The sequence below is a fragment of the Suncus etruscus genome, chromosome 7, assembly GCF_024139225.1.
Source record: "Suncus etruscus isolate mSunEtr1 chromosome 7, mSunEtr1.pri.cur, whole genome shotgun sequence".
NCBI lineage: Eukaryota > Metazoa > Chordata > Mammalia > Eulipotyphla > Soricidae > Suncus > Suncus etruscus.
Genome location: NC_064854.1, coordinates 25,860,286 through 25,883,112, shown reverse-complemented (window position 1 = coordinate 25,883,112; position 22,827 = coordinate 25,860,286). Strand labels below are relative to the sequence as shown.

The following is a 22,827-nucleotide window of genomic DNA, read 5'->3' as shown; positions in this document are numbered from 1 at the left end:
GCGGGCAAGGCAGAGACGCCTTATCATTTGTGCCACCACTCCGGCCCCCCTAATTACTATACTTAACTAAGAAATAAGTAAATTTTCTATACATTAATACTTTTATTTTAATTCTCTACTGTGTCTATTTTACTGCTGGCATTTATCCTCTGTTGAGAGTCAAGTAGAACTGCCCATAATAATTCTGAAATTTCTACTTTTGTTGGTTTTAGTTTCAGTGCATTCTAGTTTACTATTTGATCATAAACTCAAGGAAGATAGGCCAGGTATGTGTCATGTGTCATCTGACTTTCTACCTAGTGCCTAGTATAAAATGGAGAAGCCTAGTGAATAAATGGTGAATTATAGGAGAAAACTAGAGGAATTAGTAATCAGTGATTTCCCAAATGTATGAAAGACCATTAGATTCACCTTAAACTTCTAAGGACAGTTACCATTTTTTTTCATATAAAATCTTTATTTAAGCACCATGATTACAAGCATGATTATAGTTGGGTTTCAGTCATAAACAGAACACTAAAAGTTAAATGTACTGTTAAATTGAGAACAGCAACAGTAATATAGACACTACATAAAAATAACTTATAATAAAAATAACTTTATATATATATAAATTACAGAGTTCAATAGTTGGCATGATACAATTTTCAGGTAAGTTATTTAAAAATATAAAGAAAAATATTTAAAAGAAAATATGTTTAAAAAATAGAAAGATGAGGGGCCGGGCGGTGGCGCTGGAGGTAAGGTGCCTGCCTTGCCTGCGCTAGCCTAGGACGGACCGCGGTTCGATCCCCCGGCGTCCCATATGGTCCCCCAAGAAGCCAGGAGCAACTTCTGAGTGCATAGCCAGGAGTAACCCCTGAGTGTCACAGGGTGTGGCCCAAAAAAACCAAAAAAAAAAATAGAAAGATGAAAGGAAAAGTACAGAAGCCAGCACACTTTTGAAAATTATTATATTTACAATGGCCTAAGGTTTAGTAAGCTTTTGATGTTACCTGTCCACTCTGTTAAATTGGTTCCTATAGGGATGGTAACATCAAACAAATGACATACAGAAATGCAAAGCACTATTACTTGTACTGTGATTTTTAGGGGCCTGCACTCAGCTGCCAGAAGAAGGCCTCCTGGAAAAGGGAAGATGGGGAAGGGTTTGCCTGCACTCACTCCAATAAGCCTTGATAGTATCAGCTTCCAAACTGGCATACCTGAAAATTGGTCAGATTGGTTTTCCCAAAGGGATTATGGAGGGGTGATGAGGCAGGACCTTCAGGAAAACAATGATTCTGGCTGATAGAGGCATCAGGTGTGGTTTTGGCAGCACAGGATCATGGCCTACCCACTCCTCCCAGGATGACCAGCATTCTGCTGTGTGGCCTGTATATCCATGATCTTTGATGGTCTGGTTTACATCTCATTCAAGAAAAAAGTAAGTCTATGGAATTGGCTTGGTTCAAAAATGGTGAGTGCATTTGTGGGCATGGTTATGGTTGCCAAGCTTCCAGGTAGAAGGAAGATGTGTGTGTGTGTGTGTGTGTGTGTGTGTGTGTGTGTGTGTGTGTGTGTGTGCCCACACTCACTCCAAAAAGCCCTGGTGATATCAGCCCAAAGGAAAATGTACTTAAAGTTTGGTCAGATTGTTGTCCCTGAAGGAAATCATAGAGGGGTGATGAGAAAATCACCTATATTCTAAAATCTCTATTAAGATGTATTTATAAGGTCACAATTCTTTACCCCCTATTAGTATTTATTTTCTCCTTCATTATATTTTTTAGGGATGAATTGTATTTTATGATTTATAGGTTGCATTCGTCCTCAAGTTTAGTATAATTGGTGTTTAGTCATGAGCATAATTTAAGAAATTAAATAACCAGTGAAACCATAAAAATATTCTCCTAGTTTCTCACTTTATCTTAATTTCAAGTAAATTTACCAGTATTTTATAATATTTCTGTTTTACTACTACTCAGTTGTTTAGAAATCTTTAGCTTCCCACAGCCCCCACCAAAAAATCCAACTCCTTTCTAGTCTTATTTGTGCTAAGTACTTACATTTAGCTGGAAGTCTTAGTTCAAATTATTCCTCTAAAATACAGCTGCATTATTTTCAACTTCACTTGGGACTTTTGCTAGTATTCGTTCAAAAGAGGTTTAGCCTGACCATAACTAAGGGTAGTCTAAGCTTACCTGCTACATGTTTTACTATCCTAACTTAAATTTAGAGTGATTGAAAGAGTTGCTTGAAATATTAATTCTCAGTGGTGAAATTAATATACAGGAAAATAAACAATTCCTTTATTATATAAAATCCAATTTGTAGAATATCACATGATTATATTTAGCCACCTAGCCTATGTAAGGAAAGCACATTATAATTTGGTAGAAACTTTCAGTTAGTTCTTTCTGTCACTGTCCAAAGGAAAAAGGTTCTTTATATTCTTTATATATATTCTTTAGAGAAATTCATAGTCCTACTATCAATAGACTTAGAATAAAAGTAACCTCATAAGTTTCCTTCTCTGAGAGTAAAGTTCGGGGAAGGATCAAATGGTAATGAATAGCACTTGTTCCAAGATGCACATGTGTCTTTCATTGATTTGCCAAAATTAAATCAAAGGGTTCCATATGTGTATGAAGGAGAACCATCTGACACATAAAGTAACAAATAATGAAACATTAAAAATATATTTCCTGTCAAGCTGAGTGGATTGGGAAAGGGCAAGTTTGATCATCAGGAAAAAGATAAATGTGGATCTAGAATACCCACATTTAGCATGTGGAAACTTTGTAAGAATTTTATAATTTGAAAAATGGTTGCACATCAAGAAGAGAATATGTATTCCCATGTTTTGTATTATGGAACATTAGTCAGTCATAATGTTATCTTTGTTGTCACAATTGCCCTGTTCCCTCAAACTTCCTATTTTATCCTGTTCCCTCCTATATCCTCCCTTCCCAGCCTCAGGGTAGAGGTCATGGATTGGATCCCGACTTTACAGGAATTAAAATTTCCATAGCCTCACACAGCTGGGTGATGTATTGAGTTTCTGAATATTGTTTTCCATCTCCTGTAGCCCAGGCTTATTGTCATGTGCTGCTTTTCTTGTTGCCAGATTCTGATTTTAGTTGTGAAAGTTTCTCCCTATACATTCCTGATATGTTCATGCCTCATTTTCAAGCGTTTATGTTATTTATTATTTTATTTTACATCATTTACCTGAGCCAGGTGCCTAGAAATTAGGCATCAGTTTGTTCAGTTCTTAACTAGAATTTTTTTTACTCATCTTTGAAATCATGTGCCTTTGATTCCAATGACCACTTTGCATCTTCCAACGTGACAGAAACTCTTCATAACCTACCGATTTCTTTAGCTCCAGACTTTCCTGACCTGAATTAGAGCTTGAGTTGTTGGCCCCAAGAGATTCTTTTAGATCCACTTTCTCATATTTAGACTAATTCATGCTCATGGGTAGAGATACATTGAATCAATTTAATATATGCCTGTTGCTTGGAAAAATATACCTGCCCATATATAATGTAATCAGCCTTGAGATGTAACTACAGGGAATAGTAAGTGTACTTGTCACTTAGGGTATATATAAAATGGTACTGTAATGGGAAACTTTTGGTGGATTGATGCTATTCCCTAAGAGTCACATTAATTTATTAGTACAAGAAAAACTCAAACGCAATGCCTCAGTTTTTATCCTTTAACAATACATTACCTGTACTTACCTGTTCCTTATTTATAAGATATCCTCTGCAGTGGCATGTTGAGAATTATTTTCCATTGTGCTTGAATAAAGCATCTTCTGACAGGAAATTGGTTTCAGGGGTCTCAAACTCGCGGCCTGTGGGCCACAAACGGCCCTCCGTACAACATTTTGTGGCCCTGCCCTAGAGGAATCTTTTTTTGTTTTGTTTTGTTTTAGTTGTTTGGGTCACACCCCCCAATGTTCAAGGCTTACTACTGACTTTGCATTCAAGGATCACCCCGACTTTGCCTCCTGTGGCCCCCAGGTAAATTGAGGTTGAGACCCCTGGTATTGGAAGTTGTGTTCACAGAGGCAAAAATTAGGATTTGCTCTGAGTTGACTTTGAGTCATGGCACAATTTGTGACCTAAAGCTATGCTTGATGCTTGATGATATGGCTTATCCACATAGAAACAGTGTCTCTGTCTACCTTCCATCCTTGTTTTACAAAGAGCTGCTTAAAATATAGAGTATCATTAGAAAACTCTGTTGTGTCTGTATGTGTATATCTCTGCTCTACATTCTTGTTTTGGGGCAAGTATGCAAGTGCATTTGTAGTGAATATACACAGTGTTATATTTGTTTGTGACAGTGTTATCAAAGACTAATTATTGGGGGCTGGAGTGATAGCACAGTGGTAGGGCATTTGCCTGGCACGGGATAGACCCAGGATGGACCTTGGTTCAATCCCCGGCATCCCATATGGTCCCACAAGCCAGGAGAGCATAGTCAGGAGTAACACATGAGCATCAATGGATATGGCCCAAAAAGAAAAAAAAAAAGACTAATTGGGTATAGAAATAATTCTATTTTCCCTCAGTGCCATTTATGCTTCTATACATGACTTGGGTGACTGACAGTTACCAGCTGGAGACTTTTTCTTTGCTTAAAGAGTTAAAAATCAGAAACAAATCTGGGGGGAGAAAAACACATGTTGAAATTAAAATTGAATGAAAGGGAAAATTGGCAAGATTAATCTAAAGCAAAACATCAAATATTCTTAAACCTGTGCTCTCTAATTCTAGTCATATCAATTATACCGTAGCTTAGTCCTGTCAGAGAGCATTTTTGGATTTATTTTTCTAGAAGAAATAAAGCCTCGGAATAAAAAATACACTGCTTTTCTGGGTCTTTGAGATGGGACTTAACTAAAAGAAAAATTAAGGAACACATATTTTTGTTTTTCAAAATTTAAAAACTATATAGCCCTCAAAACATTATTTTAGAAATTGTTACCTGACATAAGTAAACCTACTATATAAATAAAATGGCCAATATAATGTATGTTGTGAAAATCACAACCTTTTAATGGTATATTTTGCAGTTAACAGGTAATTAAAGATATTGAATTGTATTTAATTCTTGCAACAATATAAATTTATTATTTAAAGGAAGAAAATGTTTAAATATCTCAAATTCAATCATATTTGTCTCCATTAAATTCTTAGCCAAGTAGGGCTTGTCTTTATGACTTATATTGACTTAGGGGATAAGCATTTTTCAGGTCCTGTTTTCATAATTACGGTTAGTTTAGCATATTTATTAGGGCCTTCATTGCTCACTGAGAAAGTGTTTAGCATAGACTGGCACACAGACTTGAAGTTCTTCCTACAGGACACTGTGACAGAGTGGTATCTGGTTAGAGAGAATAGGACACTATTGGTAATTAAAGGAAGAACAAAGATTAAACAAAATATGCACATACCCAAGAGATTCATCAGATGCCAAAATGTCCCTTAAAAGATGTCTAAAACTCATTGCTTCAAATGTAGGGGTCTGTGTTTTGAGCTTTTTTCCTTAAAGAAATATTGTCATGATTCTTTCAAGGAATATTCTATCTTTTTGTCAACCACATTCACATAAACTTGTGAGGCTTAAACCTCAAAGTTCACCAATTGACTTCACTGTGACCCCAACTCCTAATACCATCCATTGGGGATTAGTGTATGTATGAGGAGTGGTGTTGACACACAACTGTTTCATACATTGCAGGATGGGAGGGAATCCTGGAAAGACTTTTAAAAATGTGATCTGATTGGTTTCAGGTCAGTGACAAGGAGGCTGAAAATTCAATAGTCCTTCACTATGACTTCACTATGACTTGAGACAGAAGTTTCCAAATTTATTTCCCTAAGTGCTCTCTTTTCAGATAAAGATCACTCATTGGGGCTAGAACAATAGCACAGCAGTAAGGCATTTACCTTGCACACAGCCAACCCTGTAGAACACCAGTTTAATTCCCAGTATCCCATATGATCCCCCGAGCCTGTTTACCAGGAGCAATTTCTGAGCACAGAGCCAGGAGTAACCCCTGAGCGACACAAGTTGTGTTGTAAAAAAAAAAAAAAAAAGAAAAGAAAAGAAAAGAAAAGAAGTGAAAAGGAATATAGTATAGATATTATATTACAGAGATTCAAAGGGTAATCAGAGACTTCTTTGAGAAACTCTATGCCATGAAGCATGAGAACCTGGAAGAAATGGATTATTATAACCTTCCACAGTTGAATAAAAAGGATGTAGCATATCTAAACACCCCATAATTATTGAAGAAATCAAAATGGTAATCAAATGTTTGCCCCAAAGCAAAAGCCAAGGCCCACATGGATTCACTAATGAATTCTTCCAAACTTTTCAAGAGGAACTACTACCAATCTTTTCCAGGCTCTTTCATGAAATTGAAAAAAACAGAAACACTTCCAAATAGTTTTTATGAAGCCAACATCACCTTGATACCAAAACCAGACAGAGATGCTGCCAAAAAAGAAAATTACAAACCAATATTTCTGATGAACACAGATGCAAAGATCCTCAACAAAATCTGGCAAATAGGATCCAATGCTTCATCAAGAAGATCATTCACTAGTATCAAGTAGGTTTCATCCAAAAAATGCAAGGATGGTTTAGCATCCATAAATCAATCAATATAATACACAATATCAGCAAGAAAAATAAAAACCATATGATCATATCAATAGATGCAGAGAAAGCATTTGATAAGGTCCAACAGCTTGATTAAAAAATTCTCATCAAGATGGGAATGAAAGGAACTTTTCTCAATATACCATATTTTCTGTCATATAAGCTGACTTTTTATCCCATGAAAAATTTCTTAAAAGTCGGAGTTGTCTTATATGCCGATATAAGGCATACTGAGATTTACTCCAGCTTCAAGGTTGAGTAATCTGGCCCCCTCTTACCTCCGCATCCCACCCAGCTGCCAGGCGTCATCACTTAGTCCTCTGCTTCTTCTGATTTATCTTTGAGGGCACACAGAGGAGCTGAGTTATTGAGGTCTGCATCTCATCCAGCTGCTAGGTATGCGACTTTCTGTTACTCACCTCTGTTCAGCTTTTATGGAACACAGAAGAGACACTCTGTCTCCCTGTAGCTGTCCTATTAATCACTGCACCCCAGCCAGCTGCTCTTGGAGAAGCCCTCTTCCCTACTCCAATGTAGATCACAATTAAAAAATCACAGTCACTCACTACAAATGACAAATGTAAAATAATTATTGGCACTCCAAAGTCTAGCTTTATTAAACATTGACTGTTAACCTTTGAGGGCTCTACTCTTTTTCTCTTACAATTTTTAACTATCATGTGAGTGCTAAAAGAGATGTAATTTTTTTATGGTGAATATAGCCCCAAACCTATATTTGAACAAGAAAAGTAAGAGGGCGTCTTATACACTCAATCATCTTATACGTCAGAAAATACTGTAGTTAAGGCCATCTACACAAACCCATGGCAAATATTATCCTCAATGGAGAAAAATTAAAAGCCTTTACTCTAAAATCTGGACAAGGCTGTCCTCTCTCATCGATCCTATTCAACATAGTACTGTAGGTACTTGCTATAGCATTTAGGCAAGGAAAATATATCAAGGGCATCCAGATAGGAAAGGAAGAAGTCAAGCTCTCATTGTCTGCAGATGACATGATACTATATTCAGAAAATACTAAAGACTTTACCAATAGAATCTAGAAATAATAGATTTATATCGCAATGTGACAGACTACAAAATTAACACACAAAAATCAATGGCCTTTTTATACACAATATGATAGAGAAAAATGAACATTAAAAAACAACCCCATTTACATCAGTGTCACATAAACTCAAATATCTTGGAGTCAACTAAAGATGTAAAGGTCCTATACAAAGAAAACTACAAACCCCTGCTTCAAGAAATAAAAGAGGACATGTGGAAATGGAAACACATACGTGCTCATGAATTGGCAGAATTAACATAATTAAAATGGCAATAATCCCTAAAGTATTATACAGATTTAATGTGACTCCTCTAAAGATACCCAAGACATTCTTCAAAGAAATGGGCCAAACACTCCTGAAATTCTTTTGGAACAGTAAACACCCACAGATAGCTAAAACAATTCTTGAGAAAAGGAATATGGAAGGCAATACTTTCCTCAATTTTAAACTGTATTACAAAGCAATATATATCAAAACAGCATGATATTGGAATAATACCAATTATTGGCATTATTGGTATGACAAATATAAAATAATTATTGGCATTCCAAAGTCTAACTTTATTAAACATATACTGTTAACCTTTGAGGGCTCTACTCTTTTTTTCTTACAATTTTAATTTCCACGTGTGCATTAAGTATTGAGTATTCAGAGAATGTTCTCTAGACATATAATCAACTAATCTTTAATAAAAGGGCAAGAAATCCAAAATGGAGCAGGGAAAGCCTCTTCCACAAGTGGTGTTGGCACAACTGGTTAGCCACTTGCAAAAAAGGCCAACTCAGACCCCCAACAAACACTATATATGAAGGTAAAATCCAAATGAATTAAAGACTTTGATATCAGACCTGAAACCATAAGGTATATAGAACAACAAATAGGTAAAACACTCCATGACATTGAGACTAAAGACATCTTCAAGGAGGAAACAGCACTCTCTAAACAAGTGGAAGCAGAGGTAAACAGATGGGAATATATTAAGCTGAGAAGCTTCTGTACCTCATAGGAAATTGTGCCTAGGATACAAAAACTACTCACAGAATGGGAGAAGCTATTCACCCAATATCCATCAGATAAGGGGCTAATATCCAAAATATACAAGGCACTGAAGGAGCTTTACAAGAAAAAAAATCTAATCCCATCAAAAAACGGGGAGAAGAAATGAACAGAAAATTTTTCAAAGAAGAAATACAAATGGCCAAAAAAAACATGAAAAAATGCTCCACATCACTAATCATCATGGAGATGCAAATCAAAGTAACTATGAGCTACCATCTCACACCACAGAGATTTGTGCATATCACAAATAATGAGAACAAGCAGTGCTGGTGGGGATGTGGAGTGAAAGGGACTCTTATCCACTGCTGGTGGGAATGCCATCTAATCCAGCTTTTATGGAAAACAATATGGAGATTTCTCAAAAAACTGGAAATTGAGCTCCCATATGATCCAGCTATACCACTCCTAGGGATATGCCCTAGAACACAAAAATACATTTCAAAAATCCCTTCCTCACACCCATATTCATTGCAGTGCTATTTACAATAGCCAGAGTCTGGCAACCAAAACAACCGAGATGCCCTTCAACAGATGAATGGCTAAAGAAACTGTGGTAATACACACAATGGAATATTATGCAGCCATCAGGAGAGATGAAGACATGAAATTTTCCTACACATGGATGTTCATGGAACCTATTATACTGAATGAAATAAGTTCGAGGGAGAGTAATAGACATAGTATAGTCTCATTCGTCTATGGGTTTTAAAAAAGTAAAGACAGTAATATAATAATCCCAGAGACAATAGAGTTAAGGTCCAGAGGGACAGGTTCACAATATGAAGCTCACTACAAAGAGTAGTGAATGCTGTTAGGGAAATAACTACACTAACAACTAGCATGATAATGTTAATGAATTAGAAAAGTAGAATGCCTGTCTTGAAAATAGGCAGGGTTGGGGGAGGAGGGAGATCGGGGGCATCAGTGGTGGGAATGTTGCATTGGTGAAGGAGAGTGTTCTATTTATGACTGAAATCCATCTACAATCATGCTTGTAATTATGGTGCTAAAATAAAGATTTTATTTTAAAAAAAGACCACTCATTGTTTTCCTAGAAATCTGTTTCTTTTAAGTAAATATAAAGGAAACAAAACCCCAACTTGTACCTGGTTGCACAGACCTTTCCCCTCACCCAGGGATCTATTGTCCATTGTGGAAAAGACTGACAAAGAAGATTAAGAAAGTAATAATGAGTATACAGCTGTCGAACCACTTCTCTCTCCAGAGGTTCTGATATAATTGGTCAGGGAACCTGGTCGTGACATGGAGTTTCTCATGTAGTCACGATCATTGGTAAGTGACTTGTTGCTACTGCCTGGTTCTATGCTTTCTCTTTCCCACAGTTTACTCTCCTGTCAGATCAGAACACTTCAGAAAGAAGACAAAAAGCCTTGCTTTGATTTTCCTATATAATTTTCAAAAAGAAAGTTTTATATTAGCATGGTGATTAGGCACATCTTTTTTAAAATTTAGTGCTTTTAGGGCAGGAGAGATAGCATGGAGGTAGGGCATTTGCCTTGCATGCAGAAGGACAGTGGTTTGAATCCCAGCATCCCATATGGTCCCCCAAGCCTGCCAGGGGCGATTTCTGAGCATAGAACCAGGAGTGTCCCCTGAGCACTGCTGGTGAGACCCAAAAACCAAAAAAATAAAATAAATAAATAAATAAATAAAATTTAGTGCTTTTTTTTCCGCTACACCCAGTGACATGCAAGGGTTACTCCTGGCTATGTGCTTAGAAATCACTCCTGGCTTGGGGGACTATATGGGCTGATGGTGATCAAACTGAGGTCCATCCTGGATCAACTGCATGGAAGGCAAACACCCTACCACTATGCTATCGCTCCAGCCCCAAAATTTAGTGCTTCTAACTCAATTGCAATAATTTCATTTTTGTGTTTTTGTCTGTTTACTTACTGCTTGTTATGGAGCAAGCCTGTTTCTTAGGCTTTAGTTTTTTCACAGCTCATAATTAAAAGCCAGCACACTAGAAAGCTAGAGGCAACCCAGTTTGTGTCTGTTTTCTACAGGGAAATTAGTAATATTTTATAGTCATAGGAATATGCTCAGCTTAGAAAAGTAGCAGCTTGTTGCTGGATTAGACATCTTATAAATAAGATATAATATTCATCATGACAATATGGAGATAATCTGATTCCATGAATCAGAACTAGAGGTTCTGAATGGAAATCTTAATGTCATCTGAATTTTGGGTCAAAATCTATTCGAACCAAAGATCCACATCAAGATATGCTTTTGTTAACAATTAGCTCAAACTCTTTGCTCCTAGCCCAGATGAGATCTACTTTGCATCAAGCTCATTATTTAATGTTTAAAGTTAATGGTATCTTCATGTTTTCTATTCTCATTCATATTTTCATTCAGTTTAGCAATTCCCTTAGAGTCTAAGGCTTAGACTGTCTAAATAGAGATTCTTTGCCCCAATAAAACCTCAAACCTCATTAATATCTCTGACATGCATTAGCCAATAAAAGTTTCTTTTCAGCCTCCAAATCCTCCAGCCAACTTTTTTTTGTTGATACAGTGTTCTATTTTATCCTAACAAACCCCCCTGTTTAGTTAAATATGACCAATGAGAAATAAAAAAATTGGGTCTCATGTTGGTGTTTTGTTGTTGCTGGGGTATATTTAAATATTTTATACTATTGAAATAAAAAATCCCCAAAACTACAATTCTAGGGTTGGATGACCCCTTTATGAACATTCTTTGTACTAGCACTCATGGCATCGGACCCCAAAGGGGTACTACTATTACTGATTGGGTATCATTCATATTATTGCATTTTTTTCAGCACCCAGTCCTCATCCAGAGGATGAGTGATTAAAATAATGCTCAGTAGGGACTGGAGAGATAGCATGGAGGTAGGGCATTTGCCTTGCATGCAGAAGGACAGTGGTTCGAATCCCAACATCCCATATGGTACCCCAATTTCTGAGCATAGAGCCAGGAGTAACCCCTGAGTGCTGCTGGGTGTGACCCAAAAACCAAAAAAAAAAAAAAAGATCAGTGATAAAATGCATGATTTATGTTAGTGAGACTCGAGTTCAATCCCCAGTACCACCCTCATATATTCCATTGTAAGTATGGTTAACTAATTTTTTAATTTTGGGGGGTTTGGGGCCACACCTGGCAGTGCTCTGTGGTTGGTCCTGGCTTTGCACTCAGAAATCGCTTCTAGGAGGCTCATATGGGATGCTGGGTCTGTCCTGGATCTGCCACATGCAAGGCAAACACCCTACTGCTGTGCTATCTCTCTGGCCCTCATTTAACTAATTTTAATCAGAATCATGAGCTGCAAATGAAAGTATTTCAGTAATATGTTTTAAGCAGTCACATAAAAGTAATTAAAATCTTTATCATAGACTGAACTATAATTTTATAATGGGTTGCCATTTTTTGTTCAGTAAGGTTGAGCTTATAAAGTAACGTTATGGCCTGATTTATTCAAGAATATCTTTATCATAAAGAATATATAATTATTTGGTTTTAAGAATAATTAATACTTAGTGGTAGATTCAGTCTCATATAAGGATATCAAATTTTATGTAAGCTTAATCATCTAAAATTATTAATGCTTTCTCCAGATGATAATGGTATTAGTTTGAATAGGAATTTATTAATAGTTTCTAAACTAATTCCAGTATATTGTAACAAATTACATTTATTTCATATCTAGGTATGGCATCTAAGAAATATTACCGAGATATTTATTTGATTGTAGAATATTATACATTCATCTAAATATGTAATCTTAAATTTTTCAAAGCTATCCCCCTAAATGTTATCAATTCAATCTAAATATATAATGTCAAAAATACTGACACATTCCCCTTCAAGGGAAAATGATGAAGATATCTGTATGACTACTTAGGCTCACTTAATTAGCTGAACAAAACAATCTTTTTCTGTGTGTTGAAAGCTGGGATCACAGGCCATTCATTTATGCATTTCCTCAACTCAGCAAATATTTAATAAGTGAGTTTATATGAGTACAGGCTTCCTCCATTATCTGCCACTCAGTAGGTTTTCCATAAGTGTTAATAATTGCAGCCCACAATTGTCCAAGGCAAGTCAGACTTAAGAAGAGGGAAAAACCCATTTGCCTTCCAGAGTTGGTCCTGGTCCTTCGTCCACTTCAAAAAGTGTCTGATACTGGATATAAACGACATTCCCAACTAACTATGTAATTCAAGGCATCAAAAGCATGCCCTAGATGGGCAGTCCTGCACTGGAATTAATTTAGTCATTTCTTCCATTACTAGAACCACCAATGTTTTGTAAATTCTGAAGATGAAAACAACCCTGTAAGCTGATTTTAAACAAACACTAAACACTGAATCCTTTGTTACACTGTATAGCTTTAACCTTTGCTTTTAGAGATTGAGTGTACACTTCAAATATTTGGTAACAGAAACTACCAGGAAAGGAAAACCATGAAAAAGTTGAAACCTCACTTCTCTCATCTGTGACAATATATTTATGCTTGCATAGTTTGTACAACATAATCTCATATTTGTGCCTATAATTCCTAACTCAAGAGTGCTATTTAAAAATACTGTGTTTTGGGGTTTTAAAAATCAAGTACTTGTAGGTTTTTCTATTCAATTGCTCAACTCTGACCTTCAAAGGTAAATTGTGCTTACTTTCAAATCTAACAAGAAAATAAAGTAGTGCATTTGCCCAAAATATTTGCGAATAAGAGAAAAGGGATGTAGTTGAACCTGAGAAACCTTGAAGAAGATAAAATCTAGCAAATCTTTTTGGTTTCCTCTTTAAGTCTCTTGCTTTATTTTATTTCCCTCCCAGACTGCGTTACTAAATACAAGTTCCTTGGGTTATCCAGCCTCGTGTCTATATTATTTATACCTGGCACAATAACAGGGAGTTTAGAAAGCTCCTGGTGGAATGACAAATCATAGATCTGAGAGCCCAGAGGAATCAATTTAATGAAGGCAAATTCCAATTTAAAAAGCAACACAGACATCACTCTTTTACTAATTTGCTAATGCATTTCATTTTTTTGTTTTAGGCCCACACCTGGCAATGCTCAGGGGTTACTCCTGACTCTGCTCAGGAATCACTCCTGGCAATACTCAAGGAATCACATGGGATCCTGGGTATCAAACCTAAGTTGGCTGCATGCAAGCAAGCATCTTGACTGTTAAATTATTTCTCCAGCCTCCATGGTCTCTGATTTTATGGAGATTCTTTTGTTTGGTCTGTTTTTGATTTGGGGCTATACATGGCCGTCTTCAAAGTTTAATTTTGACTCTGTGCTCAGGTAGCACTTCTGAAGGAGAGGTTGTGTACTATTTGTAGTGCTGGGTATCAAACCAGTTTTAGTTGTCTGTAGGGCAGACCTTCCTTTCTACTATCTCTCTGGCCCTTCTACAAAGTTTTTAATCTAGCTTCTGGGTTGCTTTCTCTAGAATTTAATGTTCTTCAAAACAGTAAGGATGTATTTTCAAAGTCTTCATAGTGATGAAAACACAACAAAATGAGTTAATATTTTTGGGCTATTACTTTTGATATAGAAGTGTGATGCTTATGAAATTCCTGAAGTGGTTTTATTTCTAAGGCTTTTGTAAGATATTCATGTAACTTATTCAGGAGTCAGCTATTGCCAAAATAAAATAATGATATATTCTAAATAATGGTTTATTTAGGTTTATTATTAACTATATTTTATAATAAATAAGTATATTTTATTTATAATGGTAACATTCTGCTGTAATAAGGTAGAAATATTGAGAGCATCTCATTGTATGCAAAAAAGGATTCATTGAAAACACTCTGTCATGGTCATTGGTTTGACAATCGAGTTAAATTTCCTTGCATTTATTCTTTTCATATATGATAAAGCTTAAGAGGATCACATGACCAAGTGAAAACATGATTTTGTTAAGGGATTATGGAGAATTTTTGTTTTCTATTTGTATTGTTTTAACATAGCATTTGCAACTGGGTAACATGATATGTCTAATATAATTTAGGTGCATGCTGAACTGGTTCCTTATGTGTCCTTAGGTATTGAAATTTATACTAATCTAAAGCTTTTTAATATCATCACACCAATTTCACATGACACTGAAAATGGCATTTTGTTTTAGAAGGTGTTAAGAGACCATGATGTCCCCAGAGGGCTCAGAGGGGCATTTGAGACTCATATCAAGGAATCTCGATGTGTATCTAATATGTGTATTTAATGTACAGCACCTGTTCTGCCTGGAGCCTACCAGCAAAGCCATTCACAAGGTTATGGATACATGCATCAGACCAGCCTGTCATCCATGAGATCAATGCAGCATTCACCAAATCTAGTAAGTGCCTATTTGAAATAGTCTTTCTTAGCTGAATATGTCATATTTTTGCCCAAATATGAATAGACATGGACTAGCATTAAATAGTATTTTATAGTTACATTTATGGCTATTTATAATAAACACATAAAGATTTTTTCCTGGTCCTCACTCCCTATTCAATAAAGTCTAACTATTGGCATAGCATTTATATTGTATTAGACAATATAAATAAAGTAGAGAGGAGAAAGTATATTATGTATATACAAATATCACTCATTTTCTTTCAGAAAGTTGAGCATATTTGGGTTTTAGTATCTGAGTACATTGTCTTGGAGCCAATGTACATGTTCCTAGAAAAATTATGATGTATTGTTATTGGTACATCTCTTTTAAAGGAAACAAAATGCTTAAAGAGGCAAACCATTGAGAAAGGAAGCCACAATGTTAAAATATATAAGCAGTAAAACATTACTAAGAACCTACTAGTGTGATGTTCTACTTTTGGCCTAAAAATCCCAAATAGTTCTTCTATTAACTAGTTTATCTTGGCATGAATTAAAACCTAAAAGACATTGCCAATAAAAATCTTTGAATTATCCTGTGGGAACTCTTGTGGTACTGAATTACGTGTTGGCATCTATTTGGGAAATAGTGCTTGAGGTCATCTGGTCAAATATGGTTTTTCAGGTTGAAATTGCTCCTCCAAACTCTGCACAGTTACATGGACTTGGCCTGAGTACTTGGAAAGTTGGTCTTTCAAGCAGTCTAGAAATGAATCTTGAATTGCCCTAAGTTCTCTGTGTCTTAATCATTTTCCTTAGTCTGTGAATTTCCTTAATTTTGAAATTGATGTCAATATTAACTAAATTCCTAAGAAAAAATATCCAGGCAAACAAAATTTATAACTCTTTGAAAGGCTCCTTCCAACCCTACTCCACTTCCTTTTTTAAATTGCTGCAATGACTAGGTTAGGAAGCTCTTGGCTGTGGTGTTGACACACTTAGTTGTGGTGCTCACTGTGGTGGCACACTCAGGCTGGCAAATTTGCACTGGTTCACTGGGAATCACACCTTCTTGTGGTGTCGGAATCTCAAGTGGTAGAGCCTAGACTGCCCTTGTGAAGTGGACAGTGGAGTCAAGAATCAAATTGGAGGGGCTGGAGAGATAGCACAGCGGTAGGGCATTTGCCTTGCATGTAGAAGGATGGTGGTTCTAATCCCGGCATCCCATATGGTCCCCCGAGTCTGCCAGGGGTGATTTCTGGAGTAGCCCCTGAGTGCTGCCAGGTGTGACAAAAAAACAAACAAACAAACAAACAAAAAACCAACCAACCAACCAACCAAACAAACAAACAAAAAAACAACCCCCAAAACCAAAACCAAAACCAAACAAACAAAAAGAATCAAATTGGTGACCAAAGACCTAGAAAGCTAGTGCTCAACCACTGAGTCCCCCCAGGGGCTCTTAAAAATTGTGGACCTCAATTGCAAACTTCTTTAAAGCCAGAATTATATTTGTGTACTTAAATATTCAAAACACTTAATGTAAATTATATATCACTATGATAAAATTGAAGTGAATATATTATAGATTTTAATTTTCTTATCTTTCTTTTCTTTCTTCTTTTCTATTTCTTTCTCTCATTCTTTCTTTTTATCCTCCCTCCCTTCCTCCCTTCCTCCCTTCCTCCCTTCCTCCCTTCCTCCCTTCCTCCCTTCCTCCCTTCCTCCCTTCCTTCCTTCCTTCCTTCCTTCCTTCCTTCCTTCCTTCCTTCCTTCCTTCCTTCCTTCCTTCCTTCCTTCCTTCCTTCCTTCCTACACACAGTTTCTTTGTGTGCTGATAGGTCTGTTATGATTGGCACTCATGTCTGTAATGTTTGAAATTTTCCATATGTGATGAATGAATTTCTCTTTCCTTCCACAGAGGACCTACCGAGCCATGTATGATTACAGTGCCCAGGATGAAGATGAAGTGTCCTTCAGGGATGGCGACTACATTATCAATGTGCAGCCCATTGATGATGGCTGGATGTATGGCACCGTGCAAAGGACGGGGAAGACGGGCATGCTGCCAGCCAATTATATTGAGTTTGTTAACTAATTCCTCATCCTTGCCCCTTAAGCTTTATCCTAATGTATACTAAACCTGATCTTTTTAAAAGGTAGAAGATTCTTTTAAGACAACTCAACTGTTGTTTGATAATAATCTGTCCTTCCTTTGACAGTTAGACACACAGGTACCAGGAAGAAGGAATGACTTTTGGACTGAAAACAGCAGCATTTTCAGTAATCCCTATAAAATTTCTGTTTTGGCCTGGAGATTTGGTGTTGCTAATTGTGTTAATGGTTTCCTTGATTTGGCTATTGAACCCTCTGGGAAATGTCTTTTTTTGTAGACTTGAGATAAATTGTTGTCTATCTCTTAAACAGAGCAACTATTCTTCTTAGCTGTCACTTTGGAATTGCCAGAAGCTAATTTTCTTAATTCTGTAACACCGCCAATAATTTAAAAACTACTTAGATTTGGAGTCTTTAAGTAATTTCTAATTGAGGTGAAACTGCCTAATATAATACACATAAGCAGTGGCAGGATGATGGTGAAAATTACATTGACTGTTGGTCTAAGGGACCTAGAAGCAAAAAACCATCATTGTTCCCTTGGCCAACCTTGATCTATTTATTTCTCACTTGTACCAATGCAATCCTACTCCCTGTCAATATTGTGGTCCCACATCTCTGCTTAGAATTGGGCCCACAGGATGTCAGAACCAAATAACATCACAGCTACTCTGCAAAGGGCAAATTTTAAGGTTACCTAATTTCTTTAATAGGCTTTACCCTGTTGCATGTCATGTAGGTTCAAGCTTCTGTAACAAACATTCCTGTTATTAAAGCAAAAAATATGGCTGATATATAAAAACCTTTTTCTCTAGTGCCAGCTCATCATAAAAAAATAATTTTTGAAAAGTTGCTTGATATTCTCCTGCTGCATTGCATTCTAGTTTTGAAGGATATACACCTTAGAAATTAGCTATATAGTCTAGTGCACAAGTGGTTTAGGTGTTTATTGAACAATTTTCATTAACCTAATGCTTCTATTGATTTAAGGTAAACAAAACTTAACAGGAGCTAGTGTATATGTAAACATGTGGGGGACAGTATGGGAGACAAAATGTGCTGCAGAAAACCACCAAAAATTGAGAGAGCAAGAGAGAGAGAAATGACTTTTTTTTCCAGATTTGGGGATGGGAAGGTAGCTACTGAAACTAGTTAATAAAAAGCCTTCCTCTCCACTTCCCAATTTTTATTTTCTTAGTTCATAATAACAGAATGCTAAGATAGGAATGTACACAGAGATTTTGCAGCTCAGATCCAACAGATGTTCACTAAAATAGAATTGATGGTACATTGTGATTTGGGCTTTGAGTTATGTGAGTTTGCTGGATTCACAATCATGGTGGTAACCCTGGCTAGCTGGCCATGAGCTTTTGCCACTCTCAAGATTACCACAGATTAATACTCATTTGCAACTCTGTCTTCCTGATTGTGTCATTTATTGGATCTGCAACAGAACAGCATTCTTCTAGGGTTCTGACTATGTGGTTTGGATGAACTGGAAAAACAGTCATGAAAAGAAAATTGATAAAACTCTTGACCTGAAGAGAAAGTACATAGGTAAAATCACTTGCCTGACTTGTGGCTTATGTTGGTTTAAATCCCCAGCACTAAGAAGAATGATCCTTGAGCACAGAGGTGGGTGTCGACAATGAGCACTGTTGGGTGTGGCCCCCCACCATCCAAAAAAATAATTCTGGGACGGCTGCCTTATGTGTTCTATTAAAGTAAATGCACTAGATTTCCTGTAAAATATTTTTATTAAATTATTCATCCAAGTCACTACTTGTTGATATCTTTAAAACTTAGGACATACTTTTTAAAAACTTTTCAGTTTTATTTTCATCTGGCTTAAAAAAAAAAGGCTTTATTTAACCTGAACTCTATCTACATGACACCAACATAATATTGAAATGATTAAAGTTCAGGTTAATACTGACCAAAGAATTATTTTGGCCAATTTTCTGCCAATGAAAGCACTAGTCATGATTAAATAACCCCACATCTTTTATTGATCACTTGTACATAGACCTACAATGACGAACCGAGCATGTGATATTTTTGCAAAAATTATTGTGCACTAAAATTGAAGCTGGCTCAATTTTATTGTACATTAAGTAAGTATTTCCATATCACCGAGATAGAACACTTTCTGAGGTTATAAAATAAAAGAGTAGTTGTTGGTTAAGTTTGCAACTAAATGTAGGACAGGTACAAGTTTTGATAAATAGCATATTTATAGGATGGGCAAAGGAAATTGACTTGAAATGATGATTTTCAATCTGAGAAGTTTCCATGTTTCATTGTTTTTCTCATCTACTGATTTTTAAAAGTGAATGCCCTGAATGTAAAAATCATTATGCATTTGGAGGAAAAATCCTTAAGTTTTACCTGATTTTTGCATAGCAAGATGTTTCTGCTTACAGTCTTTAGAAACTAAAGTCTCATCAGAATTTAATTAGAGGGCAGTTACTTTTGCAATTAAGAGTGAAGGGAACATACTCCTGAGGCTATAACTTGATATTGTTGTCCTTGTTATAAAAGCTCAACAGGGTATTAAATATCTCAGTAGAAAAACAGGAAACATATAATACCAAAGTGCCACTTTTACAGCATCATTAAAAAAAGTGTTTTGTTGGACAACCTGTCTCTTCCCATGTACCTTCTTCCCACCTTCAATTTGGTAACAGGTATCTCATATGAGGGCTCTAGATGGTTAAGGAAGAGTTTAAAAAGCAAGTCTAAAATAATTAAATCAAAGAAATCTGTGTAATGATGCAGCACAGAAAATATGCACCCACTTTTCTCCATTGGAAGTTTCTCCAATCTGACAGACACTCCAGGAGCAGCTTGATATGCTTTTAATAAGCGTCAGCAAACACAACTTAGGTGACTCATATCACTCTTGAGAAAAGTTTTGCCACAAAAATATATTGCTTTTGTTGTAGGTGTTTGTAGTCGACCTTTTTACAAGTTCTTGTTTGCTAGGAAAGCGTTCTATTTGCACCCTGTGGCAAAGCGAATTCTTCGTGTCTTCTCATTAGTGTTTACACACTTGCAGCACAGTGCTGTTTGACATATGTTCTCATCTCCCTCAGATGTCTCCATATGGGCCCTGCATCTTGCCTGGCCTTTGTCACCACCAGAGGCCACACAGGGATTTGCAAGCACAATTTCTAGGACCACTTTATAGGAACATGGAAGAGCTTTAGCTCAGCCCCTCTTCTGCCTCTAGGTACATTGCTTGAAGATCATGAAGATGAAGTTTTGCCCGTGTCTACTCTTTCCTTGTCCTCTCATTGTGGAGCTTGGCTACATTCGTGGACATGGGAAGCAAAATGCTCTTAAAGAGGTCTTGGAACTTCAAGAGATGTGTCATCTCTTTTGTAGATTCCTGTATCTCCCATAGAATGCTTTAAAATGAACAGAGAAAGGAGATGTGTGAGTCTTTACTAATACATCCTGATATAAAGTGGATAGAGTTTATACCAAAATGACAGTATAGGTATTTACAAAAATAGGTGCCTTTTTTGATGATCCTTGTTAATCCACTATGGTCTTGGAAACAAAATCAAGCAAGCAAGCTTTTGCCTATTCTAGAGTAATATTTTATTATACATGATTGGTATTTTTGTGGTGGGGAAGTGAGGTGCTCCTGATGCATATGAAATGGGGATAGCTGATTATATTTTATCTCTAAAGATTTGAGACTTTAGAAAATACTGACTTCTTCTGTTTTCTTTTCCTGAAGGGTTCTTTGTGGATTTATAGATAGTGGAGATACATACACATTAACTATAAGTTTGGGATTTAAAGTACTTATTGTAAGCTAGAAGAATTGTATTATGAGGCTGAATACATCTACAAAATGAAATTCACTTCATAAATTCCTGAGACTTTAGCAATTTGCTTCTGATAATCTAAAAGTGTCTAGAGTGTGATTATTTGGGATAATGTGGCATGGAGTAAAGAAGCTTTCATTATGTTCAAAACTCTATATGCTAAGTTAAGAATGCTAATGTGAGTGTTTCTTTCTGAAGTATTCCATGTCCATAAGAGTCCTTTCCAGGCAATTGATTACTAACTTTTGATGATTAAAAAATGACACTGGATGATGTTTCCATGGCCACCATTGCAGGAATTCACAAACCTTGAAAGATTGCCTGGGCAAATGTCCTACCCAATAGTCCATATTACTTCAGTATATTCATAGGAACTTCATATGCTTTTTGTGTTTGATATATGGTATCCAGCTTGCATAGTATATAGTTTGTAATCCAGTTTCTGTTAAAAATGATTTATTTTAAAAGAAAAGAGAAACCTGCATCCGAGTCCCATTCTTCAGTGTTTGGGCAATGAACATGGGAGATTTTAGTTGCAGCCCCTAGTAGGTTCAGGCATTATGTGAAATGACTGCTCTAAGGCCTCTGATCAAAAGACAACATCAATATAGTACTGTTTTGCTTTTCTTTGCTGTAATATATGTGGAATTATAATTGATGATTAATTTACATGGTTGTACTAACTTTGAGAGGATACAACAAATGAGACAATGTTTTTTTAAAAGCACAGGGGCAATACAGAATGGTAATATGTCATTAATACAATTTGGCTTTTGTTATGAAAATTGTTAACACCAGCTATTAAAATATATTTTAGTAGAAATGCTTTAATTCATGTTCTTTTCCTCTACACTGTGAATCTTTAAGCCTTGGTGGACTAGAGCAACATTGTGCTTCCTAAAGGACCTACCTATGCAAACTACTTCACATTTCAGTGGATGTCACAGTAAATGTGTACTAAGACTATCTCCCCCTGAGCAATGTGCGATGGGCATTGGAATAGCACATTAAAGACTAACACCATGTATGTCTAGTAGAGTTGCTCACAACCCTTCAAGGCTACCATAATTACTAGCATTGGTATTTTTGAAGAGCAAATTGCTAATTTACTATTCAAACTATTTGAATGATATCAGAACCAGAATGACAGATGGATGCATTGGCCATGGCTTCCATGTGGTCATGGCAAGTGTTTGCCTCTGAAAGACCTGTGTCCTCAGATGCACTCTCTTCAGGGTATTATTATTTTGTGTCATTTTTCTGTATTTGTAAAACATGATGATGCTTTACTTTCTTATCTCTCCACATTTGGTTTGCTGAAATAAATGCAGGATAAAATAAAATGATTCTACTTCTTGGTTCTCACCTTGTTTTCTTGGATGATGGTTGAACTCTTTTACTTGGGGGAGTAGGTTTATTGCATAACTCTCAGAAAATTATATTTTAGATGTGTCTAGGCTTCAGTGCACTGACATTGGTGAATCATTTCAAATGTGTCTTCCTGGAATAAGTTTAGATTTAAAGGGTGACATTATTCAGCTTTTTCAAGCTCTTTATCTTTCTGATTTTCTATCATAGTACTGCAATCATACATCATTTCTTTCAAGATTAGATTTTTCATATGTCCACAATTGTACAATTTTAATTTTCCTGCATTTGCAAGATGAAAGAAATAGCTTGGAGCAAAGGAAAACACACACATAAAATGAGTCCATGAAACAGGAAGATACTCTGATTTCTCAATTT

The 22,827-nt window shown here is 36.2% G+C and overlaps 1 protein-coding gene across 3 annotated transcripts in view; it reads left to right on the top strand.

The window, feature by feature from the left end:
- Positions 1-22,442, top strand: part of NEBL (nebulette) — a 380,095-nt gene extending 357,653 nt beyond the window's left edge. For 2 of the 3 annotated variants that reach the window (XM_049777821.1, XM_049777822.1), the window contains 2 exons: positions 15,037-15,143; positions 17,049-19,065. In XM_049777821.1, the coding sequence (XP_049633778.1) occupies positions 15,037-15,143; positions 17,049-17,225 (284 nt within the window). In that variant the 3' untranslated portion in view covers positions 17,226-19,065. Of the gene's footprint in view, positions 1-15,036; positions 15,144-17,048; positions 19,066-20,474 lie in introns of those variants that run through there. The other variant, XM_049777820.1, reaches the window with a different exon arrangement.
- The last annotated feature ends 385 nt before the right edge of the window (positions 22,443-22,827 follow it).